This window comes from Danio rerio, chromosome 2 (assembly GCF_049306965.1).
Source record: "Danio rerio strain Tuebingen ecotype United States chromosome 2, GRCz12tu, whole genome shotgun sequence".
Taxonomy (NCBI): Eukaryota; Metazoa; Chordata; class Actinopteri; order Cypriniformes; family Danionidae; genus Danio; species Danio rerio.
Window position 1 is genome coordinate 33,700,075 of NC_133177.1, and position 26,782 is coordinate 33,726,856.

General features: G+C 34.5%; 2 protein-coding genes across 11 annotated transcripts in view; one reads left to right on the forward strand and one right to left on the reverse strand.

Annotated features, from left to right (window-relative positions):
* The first annotated feature begins 81 nt into the window (after positions 1 to 81).
* On the forward strand, positions 82 to 8,118 carry tcea1 (transcription elongation factor A (SII), 1). Its single transcript, NM_199994.2, has 10 exons — positions 82 to 280; positions 1,113 to 1,175; positions 1,265 to 1,370; positions 3,088 to 3,187; positions 3,320 to 3,465; positions 3,739 to 3,795; positions 3,923 to 4,077; positions 5,788 to 5,934; positions 6,065 to 6,136; positions 7,566 to 8,118. Exons 1-10 carry the CDS (start codon positions 206 to 208, stop codon positions 7,572 to 7,574), a joined length of 930 nt encoding a protein of 309 aa, NP_956288.1. The 5' UTR covers positions 82 to 205; the 3' UTR covers positions 7,575 to 8,118.
* A 4,653-nt stretch (positions 8,119 to 12,771) lies between these two features.
* Positions 12,772 to 26,782, reverse strand: part of rgs20 (regulator of G protein signaling 20) — a 32,004-nt gene continuing 17,993 nt past the window's right edge. For 2 of the 10 annotated variants that reach the window (XM_005163427.6, XM_009298568.3), the window contains exons 2-5: positions 26,360 to 26,523; positions 23,201 to 23,278; positions 22,314 to 22,548; positions 15,781 to 17,223 (exon numbers count right to left, since the gene is read on the reverse strand). In XM_005163427.6, the coding sequence (XP_005163484.1) occupies positions 17,032 to 17,223; positions 22,314 to 22,548; positions 23,201 to 23,278; positions 26,360 to 26,523 (669 nt within the window). In that variant the 3' untranslated portion in view covers positions 15,781 to 17,031. Of the gene's footprint in view, positions 17,224 to 22,313; positions 22,549 to 23,200; positions 24,643 to 25,517; positions 26,524 to 26,782 lie in introns of all 10 variants that reach the window. The other 8 variants (XM_073915687.1, XM_073915703.1, NM_001002431.3 and 5 more) reach the window with 7 other exon arrangements.

Genomic DNA, 26,782 nt, shown 5'->3' on the forward strand with positions numbered 1-26,782 from the left:
TAATGTTGCCTGGACTTTACATCGATTCAATCAAAGCGCGTTTCAATGGGTTGATTAGTGATGTCTGAGGGCTTTTCATAGACACGCCTTCCTATCAGAGCTGCTACGGTCGCCGCCGGTGGAGTGGTGTGTTCGCGGGGTGTTTTACGTTTTTTTAAACATTTATACTACGTTTAATTTGAAAATCTGCCATAAAACATAAACAATGGGCAAAAAGGAAGAAGAAGAGATCATCCGGATCGCGAAGAAGATGGATAAAATGGCACAGAAAAAGAACGGGGTGAGGTGTTTTGTCATGAATGAATTCCCTGTCTCGGACGAGGCTACATTGATACATAACAAGCTAACAGTTACATTCATTGAGAAGCGCCTATTTCATAATGCACATCGATCATAGGGATCTATTTTGTAATAGCTTTTGTGGCCAAATGTCAAACGAGCTTTGTGTATAGTGGTTCAGTTTATTGTTTTAATAATTTGATCACCTAGCAGAGCAGTTAGCAACATTAGCTGCTGTTAGCGCGGATAAATGCACGGGGTCAGTCAGCGGGAGGCAGTAATGCAACTGATTTCATCTCAAAACAAACAAGACATTAGTCTCTTACTTTATTATAATAAAACATATGAAACCACAATTTCTAAAAACTAATTGTTGTGTAGAAGTGAGTTAAAGTGATGCTAATTAGCAGAAGTTTGGCTACAAAGTGGCTGCTGTTGACGTCACTGTAAACACGCGCGTGTTATTGAAGTGCTCATGCTACAATTTGCACGACAAAATGTATAATCTAGAAAATCTCCAAATCGCTGTTATCTTCTTATTTTGCCCTATACACTTTTAATATTTTTTTATCTTTTCTATTTCTATCCTCAGATCAGATAGCCTATTGATATTTCTTTGTTTTTTGTTTGATTTCTGTTGTTTTATTTTCCTCTTATTTTCCTTCTTTTTATTCTTTATTGGGACCATTGTGAATAATCTAATGATTTTTATTGTAAATAATGTGTACTAAATTACTTTTCTGTTATGCTATAAATGTTCATACTTTTTAATGTGCATGTTAAACTATTATATTGAGTTACATTTTACCAAATCTTTGTTTGTTTTTTTGAAGGTTGGTGCTCTGGACTTATTAAAGGAACTAAAGAATATACCCATGACCCTGGAACTACTGCAGGTACGTTTCCTCTCTTCACATCATTCGTGCTTCATCACTCGACAATTACATTTTATAATAAGAAATTTTCTTTGCATTCTTATAAATAGTCCACGAGAATCGGGATGTCAGTCAATGCCATCCGCAAACAGAGCACAGATGACGAAGTGACCTCACTGGCCAAGTCTTTGATCAAGTCCTGGAAGAAGTTGCTGGGTAAGAAAAGACAAATGTTTAAGAAAAAACGTTTTTATCCTTATGATTTTTCCATCTAATTTTATTTTAAAGTTATAGTTAACCACATTATCCATATGTAGTCCTCTGTTAATAAATTGTATACTTCAAAATAAAAATGTAATTTTGTAATAAGCAAACTAATGCTTGTATCTAAATATAAGAACAATTAGTGTACTTGATGTAATAAAAATAATTTAACGACGAGCAATTATTTACAAGTGTGACTTATTCAAATGACAATTACTTTTGAGAATCAAATGACACGTGAAAGAGAAGTCATTAAAGTGACAGCGCAATATTCCTGCTCCCGCCTGTTTCCATCATTATTAATCAAACAACAAAAGGACAAAATCACTCACTGCTCTTGACTTGTTTGTAGCTAAAGTGTTTTTCTTACAGTGAAGATGCTTAAAGCACTGTTTGTTTCATATTTTTATTCTCTTGTATTTATTTCTCTTTCCTTTGCAGGGTGAAAAATAACTGTATATATACAGTTGAAGTCAGAATTTTTAGCCCTCCTGAATATTAGCAACCCTTTTCCTCCCCAATTCAAGTTTAACGGAAAGAAGATTTTTTATTATTATTTCTGAACATAATAGTTTTAATCACTCAGTTCTAATAACAGATTTATTTTATCTTTGCTATGATGACAGTACATAATATTTTCCTAGTTTTTTCAGAGCACAAGCATTCAGATTCAAAGTGTGATTCAAAGGCTTAATTAGGGTAATTAGGCAAGTCATTGTATAATAGTAGTTTCATCTGCAGACAATCCAAAATACATTGCTTAAGGGGGCTAATAATATTGAACTTAAAATAGGTTTCAAAATATTTAAACCTTGTTTTATTCTTGCCAAAATAAAACAAATTAGACTTTCTCAAGAAGAAAAAATATTAGAGGAAATGCTGTTAAAATTCCCTGCTCTGTTAAACACAATTTGGGAAAAATTTATTTAAAAAAAAATGTTCTGGAGCGCTAATAATTTTGACTTCAACTAATAATCCTTTTGAATAATCATGATTACAATTATGACCAAAATAATCGTGATAATGATTTTTCCCAAAATCGAGCAGGACTATTTTTCCAAAAAATTAAGTTGCATTATTAACATGGGAAAAAAATATTATAACTGCATTGCTATTGTTCCATCCATTTACGGACTTAAAATATTTAAGTTTTGTTTAAGTTTTGTTATATAGTTAGTTATCTAACTAGTTAACTAACAAATTAAAGAGTAAGTTATGAACATAATTTACTATTGGTCATTGTTGTTGTAATACCACTAATTGCCTCTATGTGGTAGCAACTGCAGGTCTTATTTTTGTACAAAGTTCAGATTCTGAGTAAAAAAATTTGAGTTTTGAGCCTTATTACCAAATGGTACAAAAAAGGCTCCATTTAAACCAACAAAGTTGGGACTTGTGGAGCTGTGCATCGATGGATTTGCTCTTCAGTGTTTGGATTTTCAACATTAAAACTTAAACCACACTGAACTAAACTGAACTTCAACTCTGAAAACTGGACTGACACAGTTTCAATTTACTAGAACTTCTATGTTAAGCTGCTTTGACACAGTCTACATTGAAGTAGCACTATAGTAATAAACATGAATTGAAATGAAAATAGTGAGACTCATTTGCAATCATTTATACTGTAACTCTGATGAAATAACTAACAAGTAGTTTTTACTTTCAGATGAACCCGCCGCTGATAAAAACTCTGAGGAGAAAAAGAAGGAACGCACAACACCAGTGGTTTCACCTTCTGAAACCAGCCCGGAGCCCAGAGAGGAGAGGTACAAACACTGTTAATGGTTAAACCATTATTATCCAATTATTTTTCATCTTAGGCAATAAAAATGCTTTACAGATCTAACCATTTCTCCCTCTTGTTTTGTCTCTCTTCATTTTTTTATCGTTTCTTGAAGCTCAAGCAGCAATTCTAGCAGTAAGAGCGAGTCTGTTGATGTTACACCCAACACTTTGATAGCCACTTTCCCACGAGCACCAGGCACATCTGACTCAGTCCGTATCAAGTGCAGGGAGATGCTGTCAAATGCTTTGCAAACAGGAGGCAAGTCATGGCAGGCCATTCTTCCCCACACACGTTTTTTTTTTTTACACTGTCTTGCCAAAAGAACTTGTTACTAATTTTGTACATAATTTTGTATCTGTTTGTAATTGTTATTAATGATTAGAAAATGCCTGGTTTATTTCTTTTGACATCTTTATTTTTACAAAAGTGGGTTGATTTATTATTTGTATGTGTGTGTTTGTTATTTCATTATTTTATGTTATATTGGTGTCTTATGTCTTTTTACATATGATTTTTTTATCTTTTTCTTAGATGATTACATTACGATTGGCTCTGACTGCGATGAACTTGGTGCTCAGATTGAAGAATATATCCTTTTCATATTCATGCCAAATGTAGTTATATAGTTATAAGTGTGAATTCTTTTTAAATCATGAAAGTTACAATCTTCAGCATAATTATTTGTTTTAAATTGGGTTCCTTAACAAAGTACCACGTATCTTTTTGGAGTTCAAAAATACTGACATGAAATACAAGAATCGTGTACGAAGCCGGATCTCTAATCTTAAGGATGCAAAGAATCCAAACTTGAGAAGGAACGTCCTTTGTGGAAATGTCAGTCCAGACCGCATCGCCAAAATGACCGCAGAGGTATGTGACTTGATGTGTTGTAAATTTATTAGAGTAGTTTTAGGCATAACAACTTGCTTAACCCAAGCTTGTCATCCTTCTTAACCTTGCTTGGGTAAAGAAACGCTTCACACTTGAAATTTAGAGTAGGTGATGAGAACTAACATTAGCTCTGCTCTTGTGTAGGGCTGCTAGAATATGGCAAAAATCATACTCACGATTATTTCGGTCATTGTTGTGATCATGATTATTTAACATAATTGTGAAGGGCCATAATATCTTTTTTTTTTTTTTGTAATTTATGACATCTACATTTTTGTGTCCAGTAACATTTCACAATTCTCAATAACAGCAGAGAACTGGAGTGATTGATATTTGTGACAAACAAACCAAAATATATATTAGATCTTTATGCACAGGTTTTTATGTCCTAAATCTTCTCGGTATAATTTTATTTATTCCACCTCGGGCTATGTCCAACTTAAATAGTTCGAACATCAGTTACCATAAACAAAATAGTATCATGGTTGTCTATGGTTTGTGTAACCTAAAAGCCACTTATTTGTAAATACTTGAATAAATATTTTAATTTTTTTAAAAACTAGATTCATTCTGTATCAGCCAAAAGCATTTTTGGTCTGTGAAGTTCAGGGGTGCCAAAACTTGGTATTGAAGGGCTGGTTTTCTGCATATTTTAGTTCTAACGCCAATTTAACACACCTGAACCAGGTAATCAAGCTCTTTCTAGGCACAGGGTTCATACGGTCAAGAAAAACCTAGTAATGTCATGGCATTTTGACATGGCATTTTCCAGACCTGGAAAAGTGTTGGAAAATATGAAAAACCCACAACATTTTGAAAAGTCATGACAATTAGTTTAACAAATATCTGTATACTTAAATATGGGTTAGTTTTCTTTACTTCTTGTCTGTCCATGGCCAAACACATGTTCTCACATTATTAGTGCTGTGTGAGCATTATCGAAATAAATTTGATATAGATATAAAGATTCATTTAAACTAAATATATTGTTGCACGTTTTATGCTATGCTGTAATAACTTTAAACATGCCTTGTTTTTCTTATTGTTTACCACGTATATGTAGACATGACATGAAATATTAGGTTATAAAAATTTACTTAAATGTCCTGGAAAAGCCATTGAATTGTTATAATTTTATTAGTAAAAATGTGTATGAACCCTCTAAGTATACTTAAACCTTTCAGGCAGATGTGTTGAAAGAAGTTGGAGCTAAACTATGCAGGACACCGGTCCTCAAGGAGTGAGTTTGGGCACCTCTGGTGTAGTTAGTTTGATGCTTGTAGTTAGGGCACAGTGTAAGAGTTATATGGACTTGCACTTCTGCTTTTATCCCACGGGATTAATGAAAACATGGCTCACTATGAACACTCTTGTTCTTCACTTTAACATATTCATCAAATCACAACTTTTTTAACTGTTTTTATGTTTATGTGGTTTGTGGAAGGATTATAGTTTTAGTCTAAAAAAACAATAGTACTGTTTAAAAAAACCTTGATTATCAGTTGGTAATATATATTATGGGGATTTGCTAGGACTCACATACTTCATTTAATCAATTTCACTAACACTGATAAAATGCATTACAGGATATTAACCCAGGATTGTACTGTGGGAAATGTGAAGCAAGATAACTCGGGATTAACTTTTTAAAGTGTGAAAAGCCCTAATGAGGAAATGTTATTCCAACAGGAAATGGCAAGTGATGAACTGAAGGAGATGCGCAAGAATCTGACCAAAGAGGCCATCAGGGACCACCAGGTGGCCACTTCTGGGGGCACCCAGACTGACCTGTTCACTTGCGGCAAATGCAAAAAGAAGAAGTGTACATACACCCAGGTATGACAGGGAAATCTGACTGGACTTTTTATATATATATATATATATATATAAATATGTATAATGTATGTATATGTGTATGCTTGTTTGTGTATTTCTATACATTTTCTAAACTCAAATATTTCTTTAGGTTCAAACTCGAAGTGCTGATGAACCGATGACAACATTCGTCTTCTGCAATGAATGTGGAAACAGATGGAAGGTACGTGTTTCTTGAAATGTTTTGTCTGTGTTTCATGTCCGTTCAATCATAGAATGTATTGCAGTAATGAATATGCAAAATGTTAGCAAGATTCTGCTTCTGAATCTGCATGTAGAAAAGCACTACTGGTCTACTGATAACACAATTTTCTGGAGAATGTTATTTAATTGATGTCAATTAATTTGTATGCACGTTTATGTATATTTAACACTAACACTATTTAAGAACTACAGATCCGGTCATTTTTGTAACTTAATAACTTTGTTAAAATAAAACCCACATACCTATAATTCCCTGAGTTTTCCTAAATATGTGTATATTATTTTCTAACATTATTTTATTAAAATTACAATGACTTTAAATATACGTTCCTCCGTTGCCTATTAACTTCCTACTAACGTAAATATAGCTTTTAGATAGCAAAACATAACTTTACTTCAGATAAAGATCTTTCAAAACAGCATCTTCAAAAAGCCTTTGCCTGCTCGTGAAAGTGAGGCACAGACCTTCACTGGTGGTCTAGTAGCCTAACTACACATTTATAGGCTGTATTACCAAACAGGTTGTATTTTTAGGGTAATGACTGATGACAGACATTCAGAGCTTAATTTTAATATCTTAAGCCTGGTTTATACTTCTGCGTCAAGTGACCGGCGTAACCCACGGCGCATGCAACGGGCGTAGCTGTGCATTTATACTTCTGCGCGCTGTCTCTGTTGGTCTGCATTAACACTTCCAAAACGCTAGTTGGCAGTGAGGTGTAAATGTTCCTCTGTGTCGAGTTTCTTCTCTGCTGTTTTGCTTTTCCTGAACACTTCCTGGATGTACAAGTGGCTCAAACTCGCTCATTTTGAGGCAGGAACCGGCGGAAATGCAACAACTTTAACTATGAGGTAAACACAAAACAAAACTTTTCATCAGGAGCTCCTTCGCGGGACTCCACACTTGTAAACAATTGCTCCATCAGGCTCGCACCATTCGCGCGGTTCTCGGTCCCGCCCAGACTCGTCAGTGCTACCAAGTCGACCAATCACAGAGCTTGCGCTACGCGTCATTGCGACGTGTAGTTACAATTTTTGAGAGGTGCACGTCAGCCACGGCGAAGGGCTATGCGTCAGCGCCGTAGCATACGCCGGGGTTTGACGCAGAAGTATAAATCAGCCTTTAATAGAGGCTTTAAATGTAAATATGACATACCATTATGATGTCTCATATGAGAAGTTATGGTAATTTTAGAAGTTACTGAATTCTGGTAGTTCCAGTGTTAAACTTTAACCTCTTTTTATGATTTATTGAAAGTAATAATCATGCCATCAAATTTTTATAGAGGCACAGCCCCGGTTGTACACAATAATCGCTGTACTACTAACTTAAATGATATTTGACATTCTATGATTTCTGATTGACTTAATTTACTGTCTCTCCACAGTTCTGCTGAAGCTGGGGGTTGTTCTCTGTGTTTGGAGATGTAGCTAAATTCCAGGACCACGTTTCTGTATCATTGATGACAATTCAATGGCGCACCTGATGTACAAAGGCCACAATAGATCCTGTCAACTGTTTGTTTTCTTATAATGGTCCACAAACTCATGTCCTGTGTTTTAACTTGACGTATAGCGAGGCCATAGGCCTTTGGACTGTAATCAGTGTCGTTGGGTTTCTGTTTTCTTTTACCATCACTTTTTTATACGTAGTTAAACATTTTGACAACATTCATATTTAGATAGTTTTGCTTTGCCCTAATGAGAACTTGTCAAAACTATTTAATTTTCCTAGGCAAATCCGTTTTAAAATAAAATGCTTTTAGCATATGTTAGCTTTTGGTAACGACTTAACATTTTTTTTGTTTTTTAACATGTTTATTTGGAAAATAATTTGAGTCTCTTTGTCACTCTGAATTATACATATTTATATGCATGATCTACAAATTTTTACTGTGTACATGACTTTTACTTTCAGAAGTAAAATGTTTTAAAGATTGACTGCAAGTGTGATTTATACTCCATATCAAGACAGTTTGAGTAGATTGGTTTACTTGTTACTAGTTCTTTACTGTATTTTATGAAGGTTATACTAAAAAAATAAATAAATAAATAAATATATATATATATATATATATATATATATATATATATATATATATATATATATATATATATATATATATATATATATTGTTGATTAATCTTATATATAGCACATCTTAAAAAACAAAACAAATTTCAAGGCTTTTAAACTTTTATAACTTTTAAAAATGATAATTTTCATGTTGCAAATCAGGTTTAATGAAGTTTAATGACCAAATGTAGTTATTAGTAGACCAAATACCAGTTATGTAGTTATTGGCCTAATAATGATGTAAGGTCCAAGCAGGTTATGATTGGATGTTAGTTTAAAGCCTATTTTGATGCTAATGTTTACAAAAATCTTTTACATTTTTCATTGTTCCCATTACAACTGTGGGCCTCTGGGTTCAAACTTGTTTTACTAATAACTATTTAGGCTCAATTGGGCTCTAGATACATTTTCAAGTGAGTTATTCAAAACACATCAATTTAAGATGCTCTTTTTTCAGACAGGTGTCAAACTCAATTCCTGGAGGGCTGAAGCCCTGCACAGTTTAGTTACAACCCTGCTCCAACACACTTACCTGTAGGTTTCAAACAAGCCTAAAGGACTCAATTAGTTTGATCAGGTGTGTTTAATTAGGGTTGGAACTAAACTGTGCAGAGCTGCGGCCCTTTTGGAACTGAGTTTAACACCTGTGGTTTAAGGTATTTTTTTCAATGAGGTCACAAAATTAGGCAGATTAGAATCTTAATGTTAAAGGTCAGTGAAGTGCTTTGAAATGTGCATTTTTATTCGGTATTCGACGTAATCTCAACTGATACACGACGGGAAAGTGGAACATAGTGGCTCCTCCCCCTTTTAAAAACAGTCAGTGGTGTTTTGTTTTATCACTGCTTTGCCAGTTTGAGCTTAAGTGCATCAAATGAGAAGCGTCTTGAAGGGGGTGGGGCATGTCAGATTCTAGAGAGCATTTTATTGGTTATGAAGTTTTTTTTTACTTGTAGGCGACTTAATTTTATTTATTTTTATTGTGTTTTAACAATACAGTCATATTAACCATAACAATGAATGACATCAAGTACAATAAACAAGGAAAATAAAATAAATAAAAATAATAACAAGGTAATAAAAACAATTAACAGAGGCAAAACTATCAGATTAAATAATATTTACAAAGTCCTTATGAAATTTCCCAATTTTTGCTGTAAACATTTTGTAAAGTAGTAATTTAACAATTTAATACACAGAAAATTCTGCTAATTAGGTAATGATAAAGAACATTTACCTTTGTGAATATAATATTTAACCAATAAAATAAATATATTGTTTATGATGTGGTGAGAAACTAGTGTGAGGTGACGTGAATAAAACCATTGATACATTTTGTTGGCAGTCGGTATCTTCTAATCGTGAATTTTGTCACTGTTTTGGTGCACATTAGCTTATCGATATCTTAAAAACTAACAATACTGACTGATACTAATATCTAAAAACTTAATTTCATAGGACCTATAACAGGGTTCTCCCTTAACACAATCTGATGACTATGATAAAGCAATAACATACATAGACATGTCAGGTTAGATCGGCTCAGTCATGGTAATGTTACTTTTGACATCAACAATCAATACAAAAGTGGACAATACTTGCTTTTTGCAGCCAGGTAAGGTGTTTTGCAGGTTTGTGTATTTTTCTCACTCTTCTCATATGATTTAACTGTAGGACCCACTGCTGCCTTGATGTCCTAACAAGCCCCTTGCATTTGCAATGTCTCATCTGAATAACAAACAACCCTTTGGTGGCCGTTCTTAACGTCCTTTTGTGCATATGGAAAACAGGAGATGCGGATTTAGCTCATCTTTGTTCATCATTTACAGTAGTTTAAGACATTATGGAGAGTGGCTCACTCATTATTTAATATGAAAATATGTTTACATTTCTGAATGTTCTTTATGTATACACAACTTGGTCCTTAGAAAATACTAAATGGGAAACACTTGCTTCAAGGATCTTTTGTGAGGTCCCAGGTGCATCCTCTCCAGAGACGAGTGAGTGGGCAGCACTGTTACTTCGCAGGAAATCAAGACCAAACACAATCCCTGGGGTTATGCTGAAGGTTTAAATTGGATTATTAACATTTTAAATAGTATATATAGATCAAATAATGCCATTCTAATTACTGGTGATACATACATGCACACACACAGATATATATATATATATATATATATATATATATATATATATATATATATATATATATCTGCGTGTGTGTGTGTGTATTATCTTAAATATGTATAATATAATTTGCTTCATTCCCATCCTGGGTTTCTGCACCAATAAAACCCCAGTCCTACATTACCCAAACCGAGCTAATATTGAATCCAAATGACCGGCATACAAACAAACACATTTTATGGGAAGGAGAGAGGTATGTGAAATGTAGCTTTTTAATTGTTTTAAATTTATATTTGTTTATTAAAGTGTCAGAAACAATACATTTAGATTTTCAAAGCTGTTAACTTGTTTGTGTGTCAAAATATCATCCTTTGTTAAATGTCCACTCTAGTGGACACCTGGACCATGTTAATGTAATTAATGACTGCATGTTAGTAGGATTCTTTATAAGATAGTTGAGGGAGACTCTGACTTAGAGTCAGACAATCAGAAAATTAGAGACAATTAGAGATTGACAATCCGTTTTAAATCACTTTTATATTAAATTTGTTTTGTATTACATCACTTTTTCAATTCTCTCTCTCTCTTTCCGACTAAACTGTTTCAGGAATTTCAATACAAAAAGGAAAAATTGGCTTGTTTACTTTTTGATACATTAATATTGGATTAATATCCCTTTACAGCCATATGCTGTACAGTTTTGTTGTCTGAGTGGCAGTCATTTCAAACTAAAATGGTCCTGTGGTCCACTACAGTGGACATGCTGTAAAATTAAAGATAAAAACAAAATGTAAAAAGTCTAAATTGTAGATTTTTTTCAACGCAAGGGATGAAGGAAATCACAGAAAAAAGAAAAATGTGCAATGTGTTGATTGCTAGGTTACCAATACTACAGTGAGTTGCTCTAACAAATTGATAGAAATTTACCTAATTAGGATTTAGGATTTCTTTTCTCTTCACATTAGGATGGAGAATCCTTAAAAAATCAGGCTTCCAGCCTTACAGGACTAATATACTGATGCACATCACTTCCTCAACTTTTTTTTTTTTTACAGACATAACTTACTGTGTTAACCTTGTGTGTTTGTTGAGGAGTCTGCAAGGCAGGGGCTGTAAAGTCTCCACCCTCTTCTAATGAGGTGGCTGGTAGCAGCAGCACCTTTGGATTTAAAGGGACAGTCGACAACATGGAATGATACAGAGTGAAATAATATGTATAATGGGATCCTTTTTTTTTTTTTTTTTTTTGCATTGTTTTTGCTAAATTGTGCACATGATGCAATTATTTGGTGTAGTTTGTTTTAATTATAATGTCCACATTATAATTATTAATTCATCTGTTGTAGTTAAGTTAAAAAAGCAAAATTATTCTACTGCATGATTTACAGTAAAGGCATAGTTCATCCAAAAATGACAATTCTTTGATGATTTACTTACTCTTTACTTATTCCAATCTGTTTGACTTTCTTATATTTTTATACAAGAAAGGGCCAGTTGAAGGAATCTGGCCAGGACTCCGGGGTTACACCCCCACTCTTCATGAGAAGTGCCATGGGATTTTTAATAACCACAGAGATTACAGATAACAAAGTTTAATGTCTCATCCGACAGTATAGCTGCCCCTTCACTTTACTGGGGCATTAGGACCCACATAGACCGCAGGTTGAGTGCCCCCTGTTGGCTTCACTAACACCACTTCCAACAGCAACTTAGTTTTTCCATGTGGTCTCCCACCCAGATACCGACCAGGCTTCCCCTCTGCTTAGCTTCAAACAGGGCTTCAACATTAATGCTTGATGGAGGGTGTATCTAAAGTTGGGTCTGATGCAGTCATCATAGCAGCATCAACCAATGAAATTAGTCCACAATCATTTATATTTGCATAAAGAGACCTGATTGGCTGACCTTCCGTTGGTGCTTGAAAAGTTGAGGAATTCTTAACCTCTGCAGTGAGCAACGTTGCTGAAGTGTTGAATCAACTATTCAGTTCGGCAATGCTTGACATCACATATTCAAAGTCAATGGGAAGCGTTGTGTGAATGGGGCATCAGTGAATAACTGGTCTTGGGCTGCAGGGTAATATGGCTGTCATCATTAAATTGACCAGTGTTTCAGTTTCAACATATATATATATATATATATATATATATATATATATATATATATATATATATATATATATATATAGCTGAGGTCAGAATTATTAAATTAATTATTATTATATAAATTATATAATTATATAAATTAATTATTATGTGTGTGTGTATGCAAATATATATATATATATATATATATATATATATATATATATATATATATATATATATATATATATATATATTGTTATTTTTGTTCACACATTACACTTGCAAAAGAAGATGGCACTGTATTTGTACATAATTTTTATTCCTAGGATTTCCTGGCTTCATGTATGAGTAGAATAGACAGCAATGTAATGGTGAGAGAAGGGCAAAAGATCCCAAGAAAAGACACCGAATGTATTTGAACCTGAGTTCCAATGCCCTACAAGCTTACATATCATATACATGTTATTTTCCTGCAGTCCACAACAATCACACATTTTAAAATTATTGTGCTTTATTGTATCTTAAAGATTCCAAATGCCCACAAATCATTATTTTTCTCAATTCATCAAAACAGAAAAAACTAATCTGATTACTGTAAACATTCACATATTATTAATCAGAAAAAAAGTATAATTTAATGTAAACTGATTGGAAAATAACACTTTTTTTTGTAGACTTTACAGAACAACAACAAAAAGAGAGAAAGAAAAAATATATAGGCAGTATAACTCCAAACCATTGGCTTAGATAGTATTTGAGGTTGATCTATGTGGTGAATCCATCAGCTCAAATTGCACATTTCATAATAATATTAAGTTAGTCTAAGACAAGTAGAAGCACCACCATGAAATACATGTTGGTAGATGTACAGTCTGGACGCAGATCAACAATCCTAATGAACTGAACTCGACTAGCCAACAAACAGACTCGCTATCTCAAACGTGTGACTTTAGCACTTCACAAGACCAATGGTGTTTTCTCTCCAAAATGCTCAACAAACCAAGTGCAATACTTGATTTAGAAGTCGCCACGCAGGACACCTCAACTCACGAATTGATCAAAGGCCCAGAGTACTGTATTTGGCAAGAGTTTAAACCAACTATTGCCAAAAAAAGAAGAGATGTCACAAAATTGAATGTCAAGGCACTTCCCCGAGTGAGGATCTTGTCTTTGAGTGACGAAAGTCAGGCAACAAAGTAATTCACAGAACTAAAAAATATAGTAAGAACTTGGCAGCTCCAATTCTAGTCAGCTGTATTGGAGAAAGAACAAGCTAATCACACAGTTTTACTGGACTCCTTTGGTGTCGTCTACTTGCGAGGGTAGCAACAAAAATCGGCACCTTTCCATTCAGGGCTCCTGTTTAGATCTAAAACACTAGTTTAATACCTACATGTCAAATCTCTTCTATTAGAGTTTGCTTGTAAAAGATAATACTACTACATACTGTACGTAAAAATGAGGCTTTCGGTCTTTAGGTTGAGTACATGTAATAGTCGACATGTCCAACCATCTCTTAGCTGCTTGTTTAGGAATAAATGAATACTATGATATGGAAAAACACTTATAGATGGATGATATTTCCTCTTGGTGTTTTCTAATAGTACAAAGTGCACATCACATAGTTTGAAAAAGTTGTCAGAGATATGCAATTTCATATTAAATACAGTTGTTCTCTTCTTTTAGAGGGATAATTCACCCTAACGTGGACATTTGAAACACTTACTGTCATGCAATTGACATTGGCGCTGTTGTGAGATTAAATGTCATAAATATTACAAGTAAATATTGTATATGTTAATAATCTAGTACAAAGCGATCATCTGGCTTCATATCTTCAGTTGTCTTTGGATGTATTTTCAACGGCATGGACCACATCAAACTTTGAGCTAGACTTTATTGTAGGGATGTAGGGGATGGTAAGAAAACAGTGGGATGAAGGGGAAGGGAAGAAAGATGATAAACATGAACAGGTAGGTAGAAGGTAGGTTGATCGGGCATCCTACGATGATAACCGGAGACTCGGAGTGGGGGTACTGTCTCTGTAATATTTCAGTAGAGTGATTGGATCCCCCGACAGAGGGAGGGATGGTGGGTTCAAAAGAATGAAAAGAACAGTGGTAAAGGGCTGGTCGGCCTTAAATAAGTTTGAGATTTAAACGAAGAGTAGGTGATTGGTTAAAGAGACAAAGTGAGGCCTGGTTCTGCCGCCGAACCTTTGTTAACAAGTTAACTCCATAATTTATTTTAGCCTGTATTGTATGTGTTTTTTTTACTCTCAAAGTCCCAGTAGTAGAGATGCGCGGATCAGCTGAAATGTTATCCGAATCCGCGGCTTCATACTAATCATCCACCCGCCGCAATTTTTTGTAACTTTTTGACTTTGTGGCTAATTCGTATAAATTTGTACGATTTAATTTGTACAATTTAGTACGATTTCCTCATCCCCCAATGACGGTTGGGTTTAGGGGTGGGGTTAGGTGCCACGTAAAATACTTATGTTTTCTTGTAAGATTAGACTGAATTATATCTGATATACAGTTGAAGTCAGCATAATTAGCCCCCCTGAAATATTATCCCTGAATTAATATCCTGAATTCTTATGCCAACCCCCCATTTCTGTTCAATGGAGAGAAGTTTTTTTTTCACACATTTATATAACAGATTTTTTAATCTTTGCCATAATGACAGTAAATAATATTTTACTAGATATTTTTTAAAACACTTCTATACAGCTTAAAGTAACATTTAAAGCTTAATTAGGTTAACTAGGCAGGTTAGGGTAAAAGAAGGACTATCAAAAAATATATAACTTAAACGGGCAAATAATTTTGTCCTTAAAATGGTGTTAAAAAAATTTATAACTGCTTTTATTCTAGCCAAAATAAAACAAATAAGACTGTCTCCAAAAGAAAAAAAAATATTATCGGACATGCTGTAAAACTTTCCTTGGTCTGTTAAACATAATTAAGGAAATATTTAAAAAAGAAAAAAAAATCAAAGGGGGGCTAATAATTCTGACTTCAACTGTATATATCGGCACCCGACCTGCACCCGATTGTCACTTTTATAATTCTTTTTTAATTCCAGTAGTATTCTTTTTTTTTTTTTGCAGTCCTGATTAATGTAAGAGCTTAAAGTGCTTTTCTGACTTTGACTTGACTGGCCTTTCGATTTAGCACACACACATGATGTTTCATATTTGAGGTACCGGTCTTGTGGCTTTCTTTTACATAAAACGCTTCACAGCTGTTGCATAATGCATACCCAGCACTTGATTCATCCTTGTTAAACACTTTGCTAAAACGCTGTTTAATTCTTTGTTTTTAAGTTTCCATCGGATCGGTTTTGCCTCCCTTTCTGCTTCAACAAATGGATCTCCCCCACCACGTGCATATTTTTTTATTAACCTGCAAATTAGGGTTCGTTTGCCTGATAAAAAAAGTATTATAAACACATTTTTATTTTACAGGATGTGATTAAAAAATGCAAAACAAAAATCATTAAGAAATAAACACATTAACCCGCGACCCACCAGCAATTGATCTTAATGTATTTTTTTTATTATCCGACCTGCAGATTATCTGCAGCACCTGTGGATATAACTGCCATCCGAGCATCACTAGCCAGTAGTCATTGTTTTGCATTTTATGAATCAATAAACCCCACAATATTGGATTAAAAAAACGTTCTTAATCTTCTAGCTGGATGGCCTGGAGATAAGATAACCAAATGTTTACATTTTGGGGTGAACTATCCCTTTTATATCTTTTTCTTATCCAACACTTTGTTATTGTTATCATTAGTACATTTTGATCATGTATTAGTAATTTTTATATTTCCCCCTTTATATGTATTATTATTACGATTATTAGATTTAAAAATATATATAATTTTGATTCCTCATTGGAGATGCCAAGTCGTTAAACAGGGAGTAGTGTGTAAAACAGCTGAAAAAAACAATACTGTGTACCGCAAGTAGATCTGAAGTGTTGCCTTGACTTGAGCTTTTGATTCTCATACGCAGTTTTTCATAAACGGACAATACGTGTTACCCATAATTCCCTTTTCGTTAAATATTGTAACACAAGAAAAACTAAAAGTTGAAGAAATGTAATACAAATTCATAAATATATCTACCGTATATACTGTATATAGCCCACAATTGGTATCACATCTTCCTTCAAACATTGATACAAAAAAAGAATGAAAAATAATAATAATATTAATAATAAAAAACTTCAACACAAATAAAATAGATTATTTTCATGAAAACATCGAAACGCACTGATAATCCTTTGGAGCATCTGTTGCTATGCTGATCTGTAGCAGTACTTGTGGTGTTGAGCCCTCAGGAAATTTGAGACTTTTTTTTTTTAATCCAGTGACCTGGAGACCTGAGCGTCTTTTTTTTTTTTTTTTCAGGTACAGATCGCTATAGCAGTAAAATCCCTGGGAGGACCCACAGTGAGGTCCTTTTAAAACATATTCTACACAAGGAAAGAAAACAAACGAAGCTAGGGAAGGGGGGAGGGGGGATTCAACCGGGATCACAGAGATCTAAGATTCCACCGACTGAGTTTCAGAGACTGTCTTGAGCAGGTTTTTGTAGACCGGGGAGTTCATGAATCGCGGGTATGAGTCTCTTTGCATTAGCGTGTATATCTGGAGCTGGGCATCATCAAACGTGTGGGATGTTGGTTCCAGCATGTTCCTGTTTATAACCTCTCGAACTCTGGAGTCGAGGCTCACCTGAAAGAGCACAAAACACAAATGTTATGTGTAACTCTGATTACACACATCTTTCCTATGCCCTGCAATGCTTTGTGTGAATTATGAAACTGAGTTCCACTAAACTGTAAGCAATCAGTGAAGTGTGTTAAAAGACAATAGCCGCATTTCCACTATCAGGCCAGTGCGAGCCAGGGCTTATATCGGGCCAGGCTGGGCCAATCGCCCGGGAGGTTGAGCAGTGAGGCGGAAATCATGTCGCGTTTTCACTGTGGGGCTAGTAGCTCACAGCGCGTCACGCAAACCCTGCCCCCAGAACATCCCCCGAATCAAACGTCACTCAAACCGCCAACTTCAGCGAGAATCATGCAGATAAAGCACATCATCACATCATCACGAAACTATTAAAATTAGGACAACCAAAACAAACAAATGACACGTTACTGTACAGCAGTACAACGCATGTCTATACGCACATGCCTGTGTGTTTTCATTCATCATACTCATTTACTCGCCGACCGACTATTGGCATCGAAATCCAGTGGTCTTGCCACCAACGGAGGGACCCGGAGCGCAGGGAGCGCACACATCCATAATATAACACCATATATATATAAAATTCTCTGTTAATAACTCGATATAAAATGTATTTTATAACATCCTCTAGACAGAATCTGTCCAACATTCATCCCAAATGCTCGGAGAGAACTGAAACAGGATTTTTTCCCTATAGGCTTTATGACACTTAATAAGTGATTCCCTTTATTTAAAGATGTTGCTTATTATATCTTAAGTAAAGGAAAGTGTTCAGTTTTTCAGCACATAAGAGCAGCACGTAATAAAATATAGCCTATATTTCGTTGCGCTCAGCAGCTATGCACTAATAAAGCTCTTTATGTATTTAAAATTTCCTTTTTTATTTTTTACCATGTTATATAAAAACATACACACTTGTTTGAGGACACAAAACACATTTTGAATTTGCAGTTTTCCCCGTCTAAAAAGTGCTGCGCGGCTGCAGACAGAAAAAAGGTCGCCTATTTCTGCTTTCACTCACCCCGAAAATGCTCTGTTTGCATGATTTGATTAATTTCATCGCATCAAAATACTTTATAAATAATATTTAAAACATTTTCTGTTGTTTATTTATTTATTTATTTTTTTTTTTTTTAGAAAATATCTAAAATCTTTTTTTCAAAGAGGCTTTTGAAAAATGAAAGTTTAATATAAATTTGAAACAGTTTGATATAGTACCTAATTGTTATAGCTATAGCTTTTGTTAGTTTTATATTGGTTTATTTATTTAATGTGATTTTATTGTATCTGATATTTGTAATTCTTTAAATTATTTCAATATAGGGCTATTTTATCTAGATATGACAATATTGTTTTGAGCCTACAAAAGTGGACATGAAATTTGTAAAGTTTAATGTCTTTCTGTTGTATTCATATAGTGTATTACCTCCAAATTAATTAAAACAATAAAAATAAAAGAAAAAAGCCGCTCTTTTCCTCTGTCTCACACATATACACAGGCATTTAAACGCGCAAAAACACACTTATTAAACTTGACAAAACCTCTTGAAAAGCTTTACTGTCTGCTGTGTCTTTAATATTGTGTAAAGATTATTATGCCTTATTGAAACATCAAAGAGATGCAGCAAAGAAAAGTCACTTATAAAAACTATCATTTTATGCAACAGCCTTACATTTAAAAGAGAAACATAAGGGCGATCATATGCAAAAAAGACCCCAGCCTATAATTTGTTCCAAATGTTTTCTTTCCCTTATTTATTTATTTGTTTATGTGTTTGGCGCATGTACTCGTGTGCGATCGGAAAACTGTGCCCGCCTCTCCTTTCACTCCGCCCCGAAGCCCCGGCTGGCCCTCTTTGGCCCAAGGTATTCGGCGGGCCGAAAAAGGCCGGCTGCTGGCCCCAAGAAAGCCCCGCTTTGGCCCGATTAGGCCCCGGAAGTGACAGTGGAAACGCCACTGGCCTTGGCTCGCCCTGGCTCGCTCGCTTTAGGCGCGATAGTGGAAACGCGGCTAAGGAGGTGTTATTCTCTTCACACTTCATCCATCCAAATCATCACCTTAAAATTATAAGGTTCTATCTGAAATTTTTGTCAAAACTGAGCTATTGACATATTCTTATTAAATGAAAACTTATTTACATTATAGGATGTTTCTTTATAAGTTGCTTCCATTTTAAGACTTTTTTATTTAAAAAAACAAATGTTAACATACTTAACATACGTTTATCTGCAGTATCTAGACCAGAGACGCCCAAACTATACAAATCAATTGTTTGCATGGACCATCCCATTTGAAAATAGAGGAAGAATGGATTATTATCTTTGACAGAGATGGTCATTTCGAAATTTAATGTAACATTTTGTTTGTTTGTTTTGTACTTTGTTTTGTTTTGTAAATGAATCTGGTTGTTTAAAACTACTGATAAAGACCAATGCACAAGACATTGGCGAAAAAAATCAAGGCAAAGGTGCAGCTTTGTGTTATTAATAAGATTGTCTATATTTTTACTGTAATAAGTTTGTTCAAATTTTTTATATACTGCATTGGTAAATATAATTTAAAGCAATTTTTTTTGTAGTTATTTTTAAATATCAGGAAATAAAGTAGGAAATTACTTATTTAAAATTTAATGAAATGCAGTTTGGTATTTTCACTTTCAGTCCACAGCTCTCAATCCAGTTTGTTTTTTTGCCTGTCATAAGAAAAGGTTTGGGCACCCCTCATCTAGGTAAAATGAACACTACAGAGCAGTTTGAAGGCCTCAACTTTTGTTCCTTTTCACACTAATGATTGTTACAGGGACATATTGTCGATGAGGGGCAGCACTGTGGCGCAGTGGGTAGCACAATTGCCTCAGAGCAAGAAGGTCGCTTGTTCGAACCCTGGCTGGCATTTCTGTGTGGAGTTTGCATGTTCTCCATGTGTTTGGGTGGGTTTCCTCCGAGTGCTCCATTTTCCCCCACAATCCAAAGACATGTGGCACAGATGAATTAAAAAAGCTAAATAGTTTGTAGTGTATGTGTGTGAAGGCAAGAGTGTATGGTTGTTTCCCTGTGTTGGGTTGCGGCTGGAAGGGCATGCGCTGCGTAAAACATGCTGGATAAGTTGGTGGTTCCTTTCGCTGTGGTTACCCCTGATTAATAAAGGGACTAAGCAGAAAATGGAAATAAATAACTATTAACAATAATTATATGACTATTTCCGTGCAGCTTTTTGCACAACACCAAATAAATACCATTAAAACTTAACAGTGTATTATATTTGTAATCAAATGCGTTTACCTCACCAATCTATCTAATGGTTTTCGCAACATTCATTCTTCCATGGCAGGGCGCCACATCAAAATTCATCCCACCACGACTACATTACAGCTTCTCATTCAAAACATTCATTGTTTTTTTTTTTGGTAATAGCAGGTAATAATCGCACCAAAACGTATTAAAGGGTAAGTGAATTATAACAGCGCAAACTTTTTTGTAATCGTAGTAGTGCTGTGCGTTATTTGTTTACCCTTTAAGGTGAGATGATGACTGACTGACAGGGCTGTGCGATGCATGAGGCCAGCAAACACGACGCAGCTTTCAGTTATGATGGAAACAGTTTCCATGATTATACTTTATAGATAAAGGTCTATAGCTATGCATACAATGACTTAATCTTGCTGGAGTTTATAGCCATTTCACTTTACTTCAGGACGCATTAATGCCGCTCTGTAGGTCTATTGGAGGCACTCATAAATATTCCTGGCTAATCTAATAAATTTTGGAGACATACACGTTACAAAAACGCACTAAATCACACTTCAGCAGCATTTATTTGAGAGCGCACAAGAAAGGATCGATGAAATCGGCGTGCAAGCAAAGAGATTCGCATGCTAGTATTACATGAATACTGCGCTCACCACATTTGTCATTGAAATAATGCCATAGTTAGTTGGAAGATCTGTGTAAAAAAAGGCCTGCCACAGCTGGAAAAAAATCCTAGAGGAAACACTGTATCTCTATGAAGATAATTTTTCAGCTGTGGGCAGTGACGTACATATGATGCAAAACGCTCAGGTTTATGTCCGATGAAGCTCGGTTCAATAAAAAAGATAAAAGCAATGTAGAATCAAGGTAGAACTGTTGTCGCAGTGCACTTTTCTCTTACATTCGTTTTTAAAACCCCTTTTGTACAACAAGTCTTGTTTTCTCATGGGTGTGTATCTGAAATGTGCAACAAAATGTACCAAAAGTAATGTATTTCATATTTACAAAGATGTAGAAAGCGACCTGAAGTGAATTTGTCATATAAAACACTTTTTTTGTGTATTTTACTTTACACAAAAATGTAGACTGAGGCATATATTTTTATTTAGTCTGGGCTGTGAATATTATTGCACTGTAGGGTATCTAAATAAACTAAATAAGAATGTTGGCCTCAGATATGCTTTATTGCTATATATATTAAATTACCAAGAATAACATTATTTTCATGAGGGGTAAAATTAAAACACAAAAACAAAAGTCTCAGTCAGTTTTTAGTATGTATATGGATTAGGCATAGGACGATAACCGTTTTTAAGCTATACCGCGGTTCGGAAAAGTCAAAGTTTTAAAACATTTTCTGCTACACCATTTCTAGGCTGTGTGTAAGATTTTTTTATTCTTGTTTTTTTAGTTTTTTAGGACAACAGTACCTCCAGCAGAAAAGATATCCAAATATGCTATTTTAATTTGTAAAGAAAACTTATGTTATTAAAACTAATGAAGACAGCAGAAGTCAACGATTCATTTGAATTATTTAGCCTGACATGTTTACTGCTACAAAATATTTGAAATGTTTCTCAAATAAAAATATATTGTGTTCAAAGATGGAAAAAAGCTTACAGGTGACATTTAAAAAGAATATATTATAGAGCCGTCAGAATGTATACCGGCCCATGCCTAAAATGGATTATTTGTTGAGCAACATTATTATTTGAAGTGATTCGTTTCAGTTCTTTTTGAATGAAATTAAATACCCAAACTAGAAGTATTTAAATGGGGATAGTTTTTTTATTTATCTTTCTACACATGCAGATGTGTTCACTCACCTCTTTGGGCGAGAGAATAGAGATGTAGTCTTCATATATTATTCGAGCCTTCTCTTCGATGACGCTTTTATTGGCCTCCTTTCTGAACTCCTCGCAGGCCAACCAGAAGAGCATGTTTTCCTCACTAAACTCAGTGCGCAGAAACTGCCGGAAGGCACTTCTTCCAGAGGGGCAGTTCATCAGTTTGTCGAAGGATTGCCCCCATAGGCAGATCTCCTCCGCAGTTGGTTTTGGACTGCCAAAAAAAAAAAAAAAGTCAGTCAGTTTTGGCAACAAACACTTCAGTAGCAGTTTTTCTTTTCATCTTGATGTTTTTTCTTCAGACGTGCTCTTAAGGCCTGTTCATACCAAGAATAATATCTATAAATACAACTTTAAGAGTATCTGTTTGTTATAAGCATGTGCTTCAGTTTTGTTGTAGGCCACTTTAAATAGACACTTTTATTCTTTATAAATAAGGTGTAATTTCCCAGAGATTTTCATCTAGCAGAACAGTAGTAATTTATTTTAATTCATTAATTTAGTAGTGAAGTTTTTATTCATTTGTTTGAATTTTGGAAACATTGTTGTCATTCATTTTAAATATATACAGTATAAAAATCTAAATAAGAATCTTAATCTAAATAAGAATCAAATTTAAATAAGAATAAACTATTTTAGATTACATTTTTTTTTTTTTAGAAAATTTAATCTTACAGACCTATAGTTATTAAACATAAATAAAAAATAAAAGCACTTTGGATTATATTGATATAAAATTGCATTTTTTAAGATAAATACCAAATTCACGAGTTTGGCGTTATGATTTCTTTGCATACACATTTACAGTTACATTTATTTTCACCCATTTACCTCTAAACCTCTTCCTATAAAAAGCAACAACTGACCTTTCCTCGAAGTCTGCGTCCCCGTCTGCTTTAAAGTCATACGAGGCTCTCCGGTTCCTCTCATCTCTGTCTTCATTCCTAACAGTGAGACTGCAAGGTAGTAAACACATCATGATCCCAAGACACCTAACAGCAGGCATCAGGAAGCCCTGGAGTGGCTTTTTACCTTCTCAATGGTCAGTTTAACACTGTAAATGCTACTCATTTTAAGCTCACAGCCAGGAAGCAATGAGTTTAGGTATTTTTTATTTTTTTACTTTTTGAATGCAGATGTCTTGGGATCTCTGAAACTTGAGTGAAAATGACATTTATTACTGTACATGAAAAATAAGCAAACAGCATTTAATTCACATGAGCAAAATTACAGATCTTTTTATAATGCTAAAAATAGTAGATGCAATACATTTATATACAGTAATAAGAGGATTTCTTGTCTAAATATCCTGTGCAAATCTCAGACAATAACTGACATTGGAGAATTGAGAGCTGTGATGACTTTGTCAAAGTCATGCAAGTTTGAAATATTTTTGACACTTACACAACCTCTCATTGTTTGTTGTTTTTTATTGCTCCCAAGATGCCCGTGTGTTTATTGATTTGTCTTGCCTTGATTTAGTTCTGTTTTGTTTTGTTATAGTTTTACAATAATCTACACACCGGACTGTGACAGAAAAACAGACCACAAAAGGAGAACACAAACTGAACTATATAGTTCTTGTAATCAGTCCTTGACAATCCTCTGGCTGTATGTATGTGTGTATGTGTGTGTGTGTGTGTGTGTGTGTGTGTGTGTGTGTGTGTGTGTGTGTGTGTGTGTGTGTGTGTGTGTGTGTAATTAATGGCAATCTGGAACAGCTGTGTGCGGGGTGCAATGACGGGATTTGTAGTACGATAGTGTGTCTGTAGTTCATGTGATGTGTGTGTAGTTCACCAGTGAACACTAGATCGCTGGTGATTGTTACATTAGTTTTATTTTTAAGCTACAAAAAGACTAACTTGAATGAAATGTTTTAATTAAATGTCGTAAAGGAATCCATTTTTTTTTTTAAATGAACATACTGTTGCTTAGCGGATAGAGCACAATTTAGATGTCCTCAGTAAGCAAATCAAGGGAAAGGCAGGTGCAGCTTGACTAGTGTATTTTGGCAATAAACTAAAATGTTTTTCAGCCAATTATAAACTACAAAGTAGTGTTACAAATGGAATTCATTTGTTTTCAATATACACTGTAAAAAATGTTAAGCTAGTGCAAAAAAACAAAACAAAACACTATCCTTATTTCCTTTTGCCTTTTTTGTTCTCTCACTTTTTGAAAACATCAGCTGAACTGACCTAAAATTATTTTCCGGTAATACAAAAAACATTTAGTTGGGTTAACATAAGATTATTAGTTTTCTGGAGAGGTGAACTACTCTGTACCAAAACTTTTAAAGTTGTGCCAACTGAACATATTTTGTCTGCAAAACTGGAATGCCTGAAGTTGAGTGAACAAAAAAAGCATAATCCTTATTTCCTTTCGCTTTGTTTTTTCTTGTGTGCTAAACGTATTTCACCTTTAATTGATAGGACAATAGAGAGTATAGACAGAAAAGTGTGGGAAGCAGAGAGAGGGGAAGGATTGGCATAAGACCTCGAGGCGGGAATCAAACCCAGGGGACCGTGAACACCAGAGTGCCAAATATCGACATACTAACCACTACACCATTGCCACTGACATGCACTCAACTTTTGAATACAACAAAGTGAACAAAAAAACTCTAGTGGAAATTGTTACTAATAAATAATACATTATCAGAACAAACAAACAGTTCAATTGAAAAAAAAACAGAGACAAATGTTAATAAAACCTTTATTAGACACAGAGTTAGAAACATGACAGGAGGTAAAACAACAATAACGGTAAACAAGGCAATGATCAAAACATGGCTGGACAAACAGGGAAAATGCTTTGTATTTCTTCACATGTGAAGCATGCCTTCCTGTTTTTTTTTTTTTTTTTTTCAACTGAACTATGATTGTTTGTTCTATTAATTTATTATTTCTTAGTACCGATTTCCACAAAAGTTTTTTGGTTCACTCAACTTCAGACATTTTAGGTCCGTGCAACTGATGCTTTCAAACGTATACATAGGTGCCAATGGTGTAGTGGTTAGTGTGTCGACACATGACACATCCCACCTCAAGGTCCTATTCCGATCCCCCCCTACGCTTTCCTGTCTACTCTCGACTGTCCTATCAATTATAGGTTAAAAAAAAAAAAAAAAGTTTTTTTTTTTCACTCAACTTCAGGCATTCCAGTTCTGCAGACAAAAAAAACCTCAGTTGGCACAACTGTGTAGTTCACCTCTCCAAAAAACTGTAGTTCACCTCTGCAAAAAACTAATAATTTTATGTTAACCCAACTAAATGTTTTTTGTATTAATAAAAAATAATTTTAGGTCAGTGCAGGTGATTGAGTTAACAAGAAAAAGCAAAAGGAAATAAGGAATATGTTATTTTTGTTGTTGTTGTTGTTGTACTGACTTTTTTTACAGTGTATTGAGTTCATTATAAAATGTGAGAAATATATAATGGATTAGTTAATATGATTAATGTACTGTTTTCTATTTATTTTTAAATAAACAAGGAAATTATTCATGTAAACTTTGTAATGCAGCTAAATATATATACATTCAGTCCACAGCACTCAATCAAGTTTGGTTTTTGGCCCTTCATAAGAAAAGGTTATATTAAACTAATTACTAATTAACTAATTGTGATAACGTTTATTTTTTGATATATTGTGCAGCCCTATAATCAAGGGTTAAAAATTGACGATGGCTAAAAATGGCACCAAAATTAATAAAAATTGTAACATTCAAAATATCCACCCTCAAAAAAGCCTAAAACATCACAATGTTATGTAGAAACAGTAAATGAAATGAAAAGTGTCAACTTGCAGCATTACATTTAGCTTAATTTTTTTTTTTTATTTAATTTATTTTTCAGCTCTGATCATTATAACAATTACACATTTCTGTTGTGCTTACAAACAAAAAGCTCACATATATATATTAAACATAACTAGATGTGATCATTTTTTTATGATACGAGCTTTTCCTGTCTAAAACGAATCTCATTAGATAAGATCTGACATTAGCAGTGTAAATAAAATCGTACCAGGAGCAGCTGCAGCAACAGCACCAACAGAAGCAGCAGGCGTTGGAGGCACGGTTTCCCTGGCCGGGCTGCTCGTTCTGCGCCGGTGCTGTGGTCCCCGCCACCGACTCCTGCTGCACCGACATCTGCCTCTTTCGCATCTCCATCCGCTCTGATCCCATGGGCTGCAGGAGACAGGATGCAACTGAGATGGAGCCAATACAACTGCGGCCACATACATCAACAGGACCAATTATTGGTTCAACAAGCAATTGAAGGGTGTAGATATCGGAGGAAGTTATTTTTCCTCAAGTCCACTTAAACATTTAATGGATTGAATAGAGAAAATGATGCTTTTAAAGAAATGGCAAGTGATAAAACAAATATGCGCAGAAGTGGTTTCCATTAACTAATCATGCCGCATAATAAAAGGACTGAATGCGA

Excerpts from the sequence above, each read along its gene's own strand:
- tcea1 (NM_199994.2), top strand. The coding sequence starts at position 206 with ATGGGCAAAAAGGAAGAAGAAGAGATCATCCGGATCGCGAAGAAGATG. Across the intron at positions 3,188-3,319 it reads CCGGAGCCCAGAGAGGAGAG|CTCAAGCAGCAATTCTAGCA; the intron begins GTACAAACACTG and ends CGTTTCTTGAAG. Across the intron at positions 5,935-6,064 it reads AGAAGTGTACATACACCCAG|GTTCAAACTCGAAGTGCTGA; the intron begins GTATGACAGGGA and ends ATATTTCTTTAG.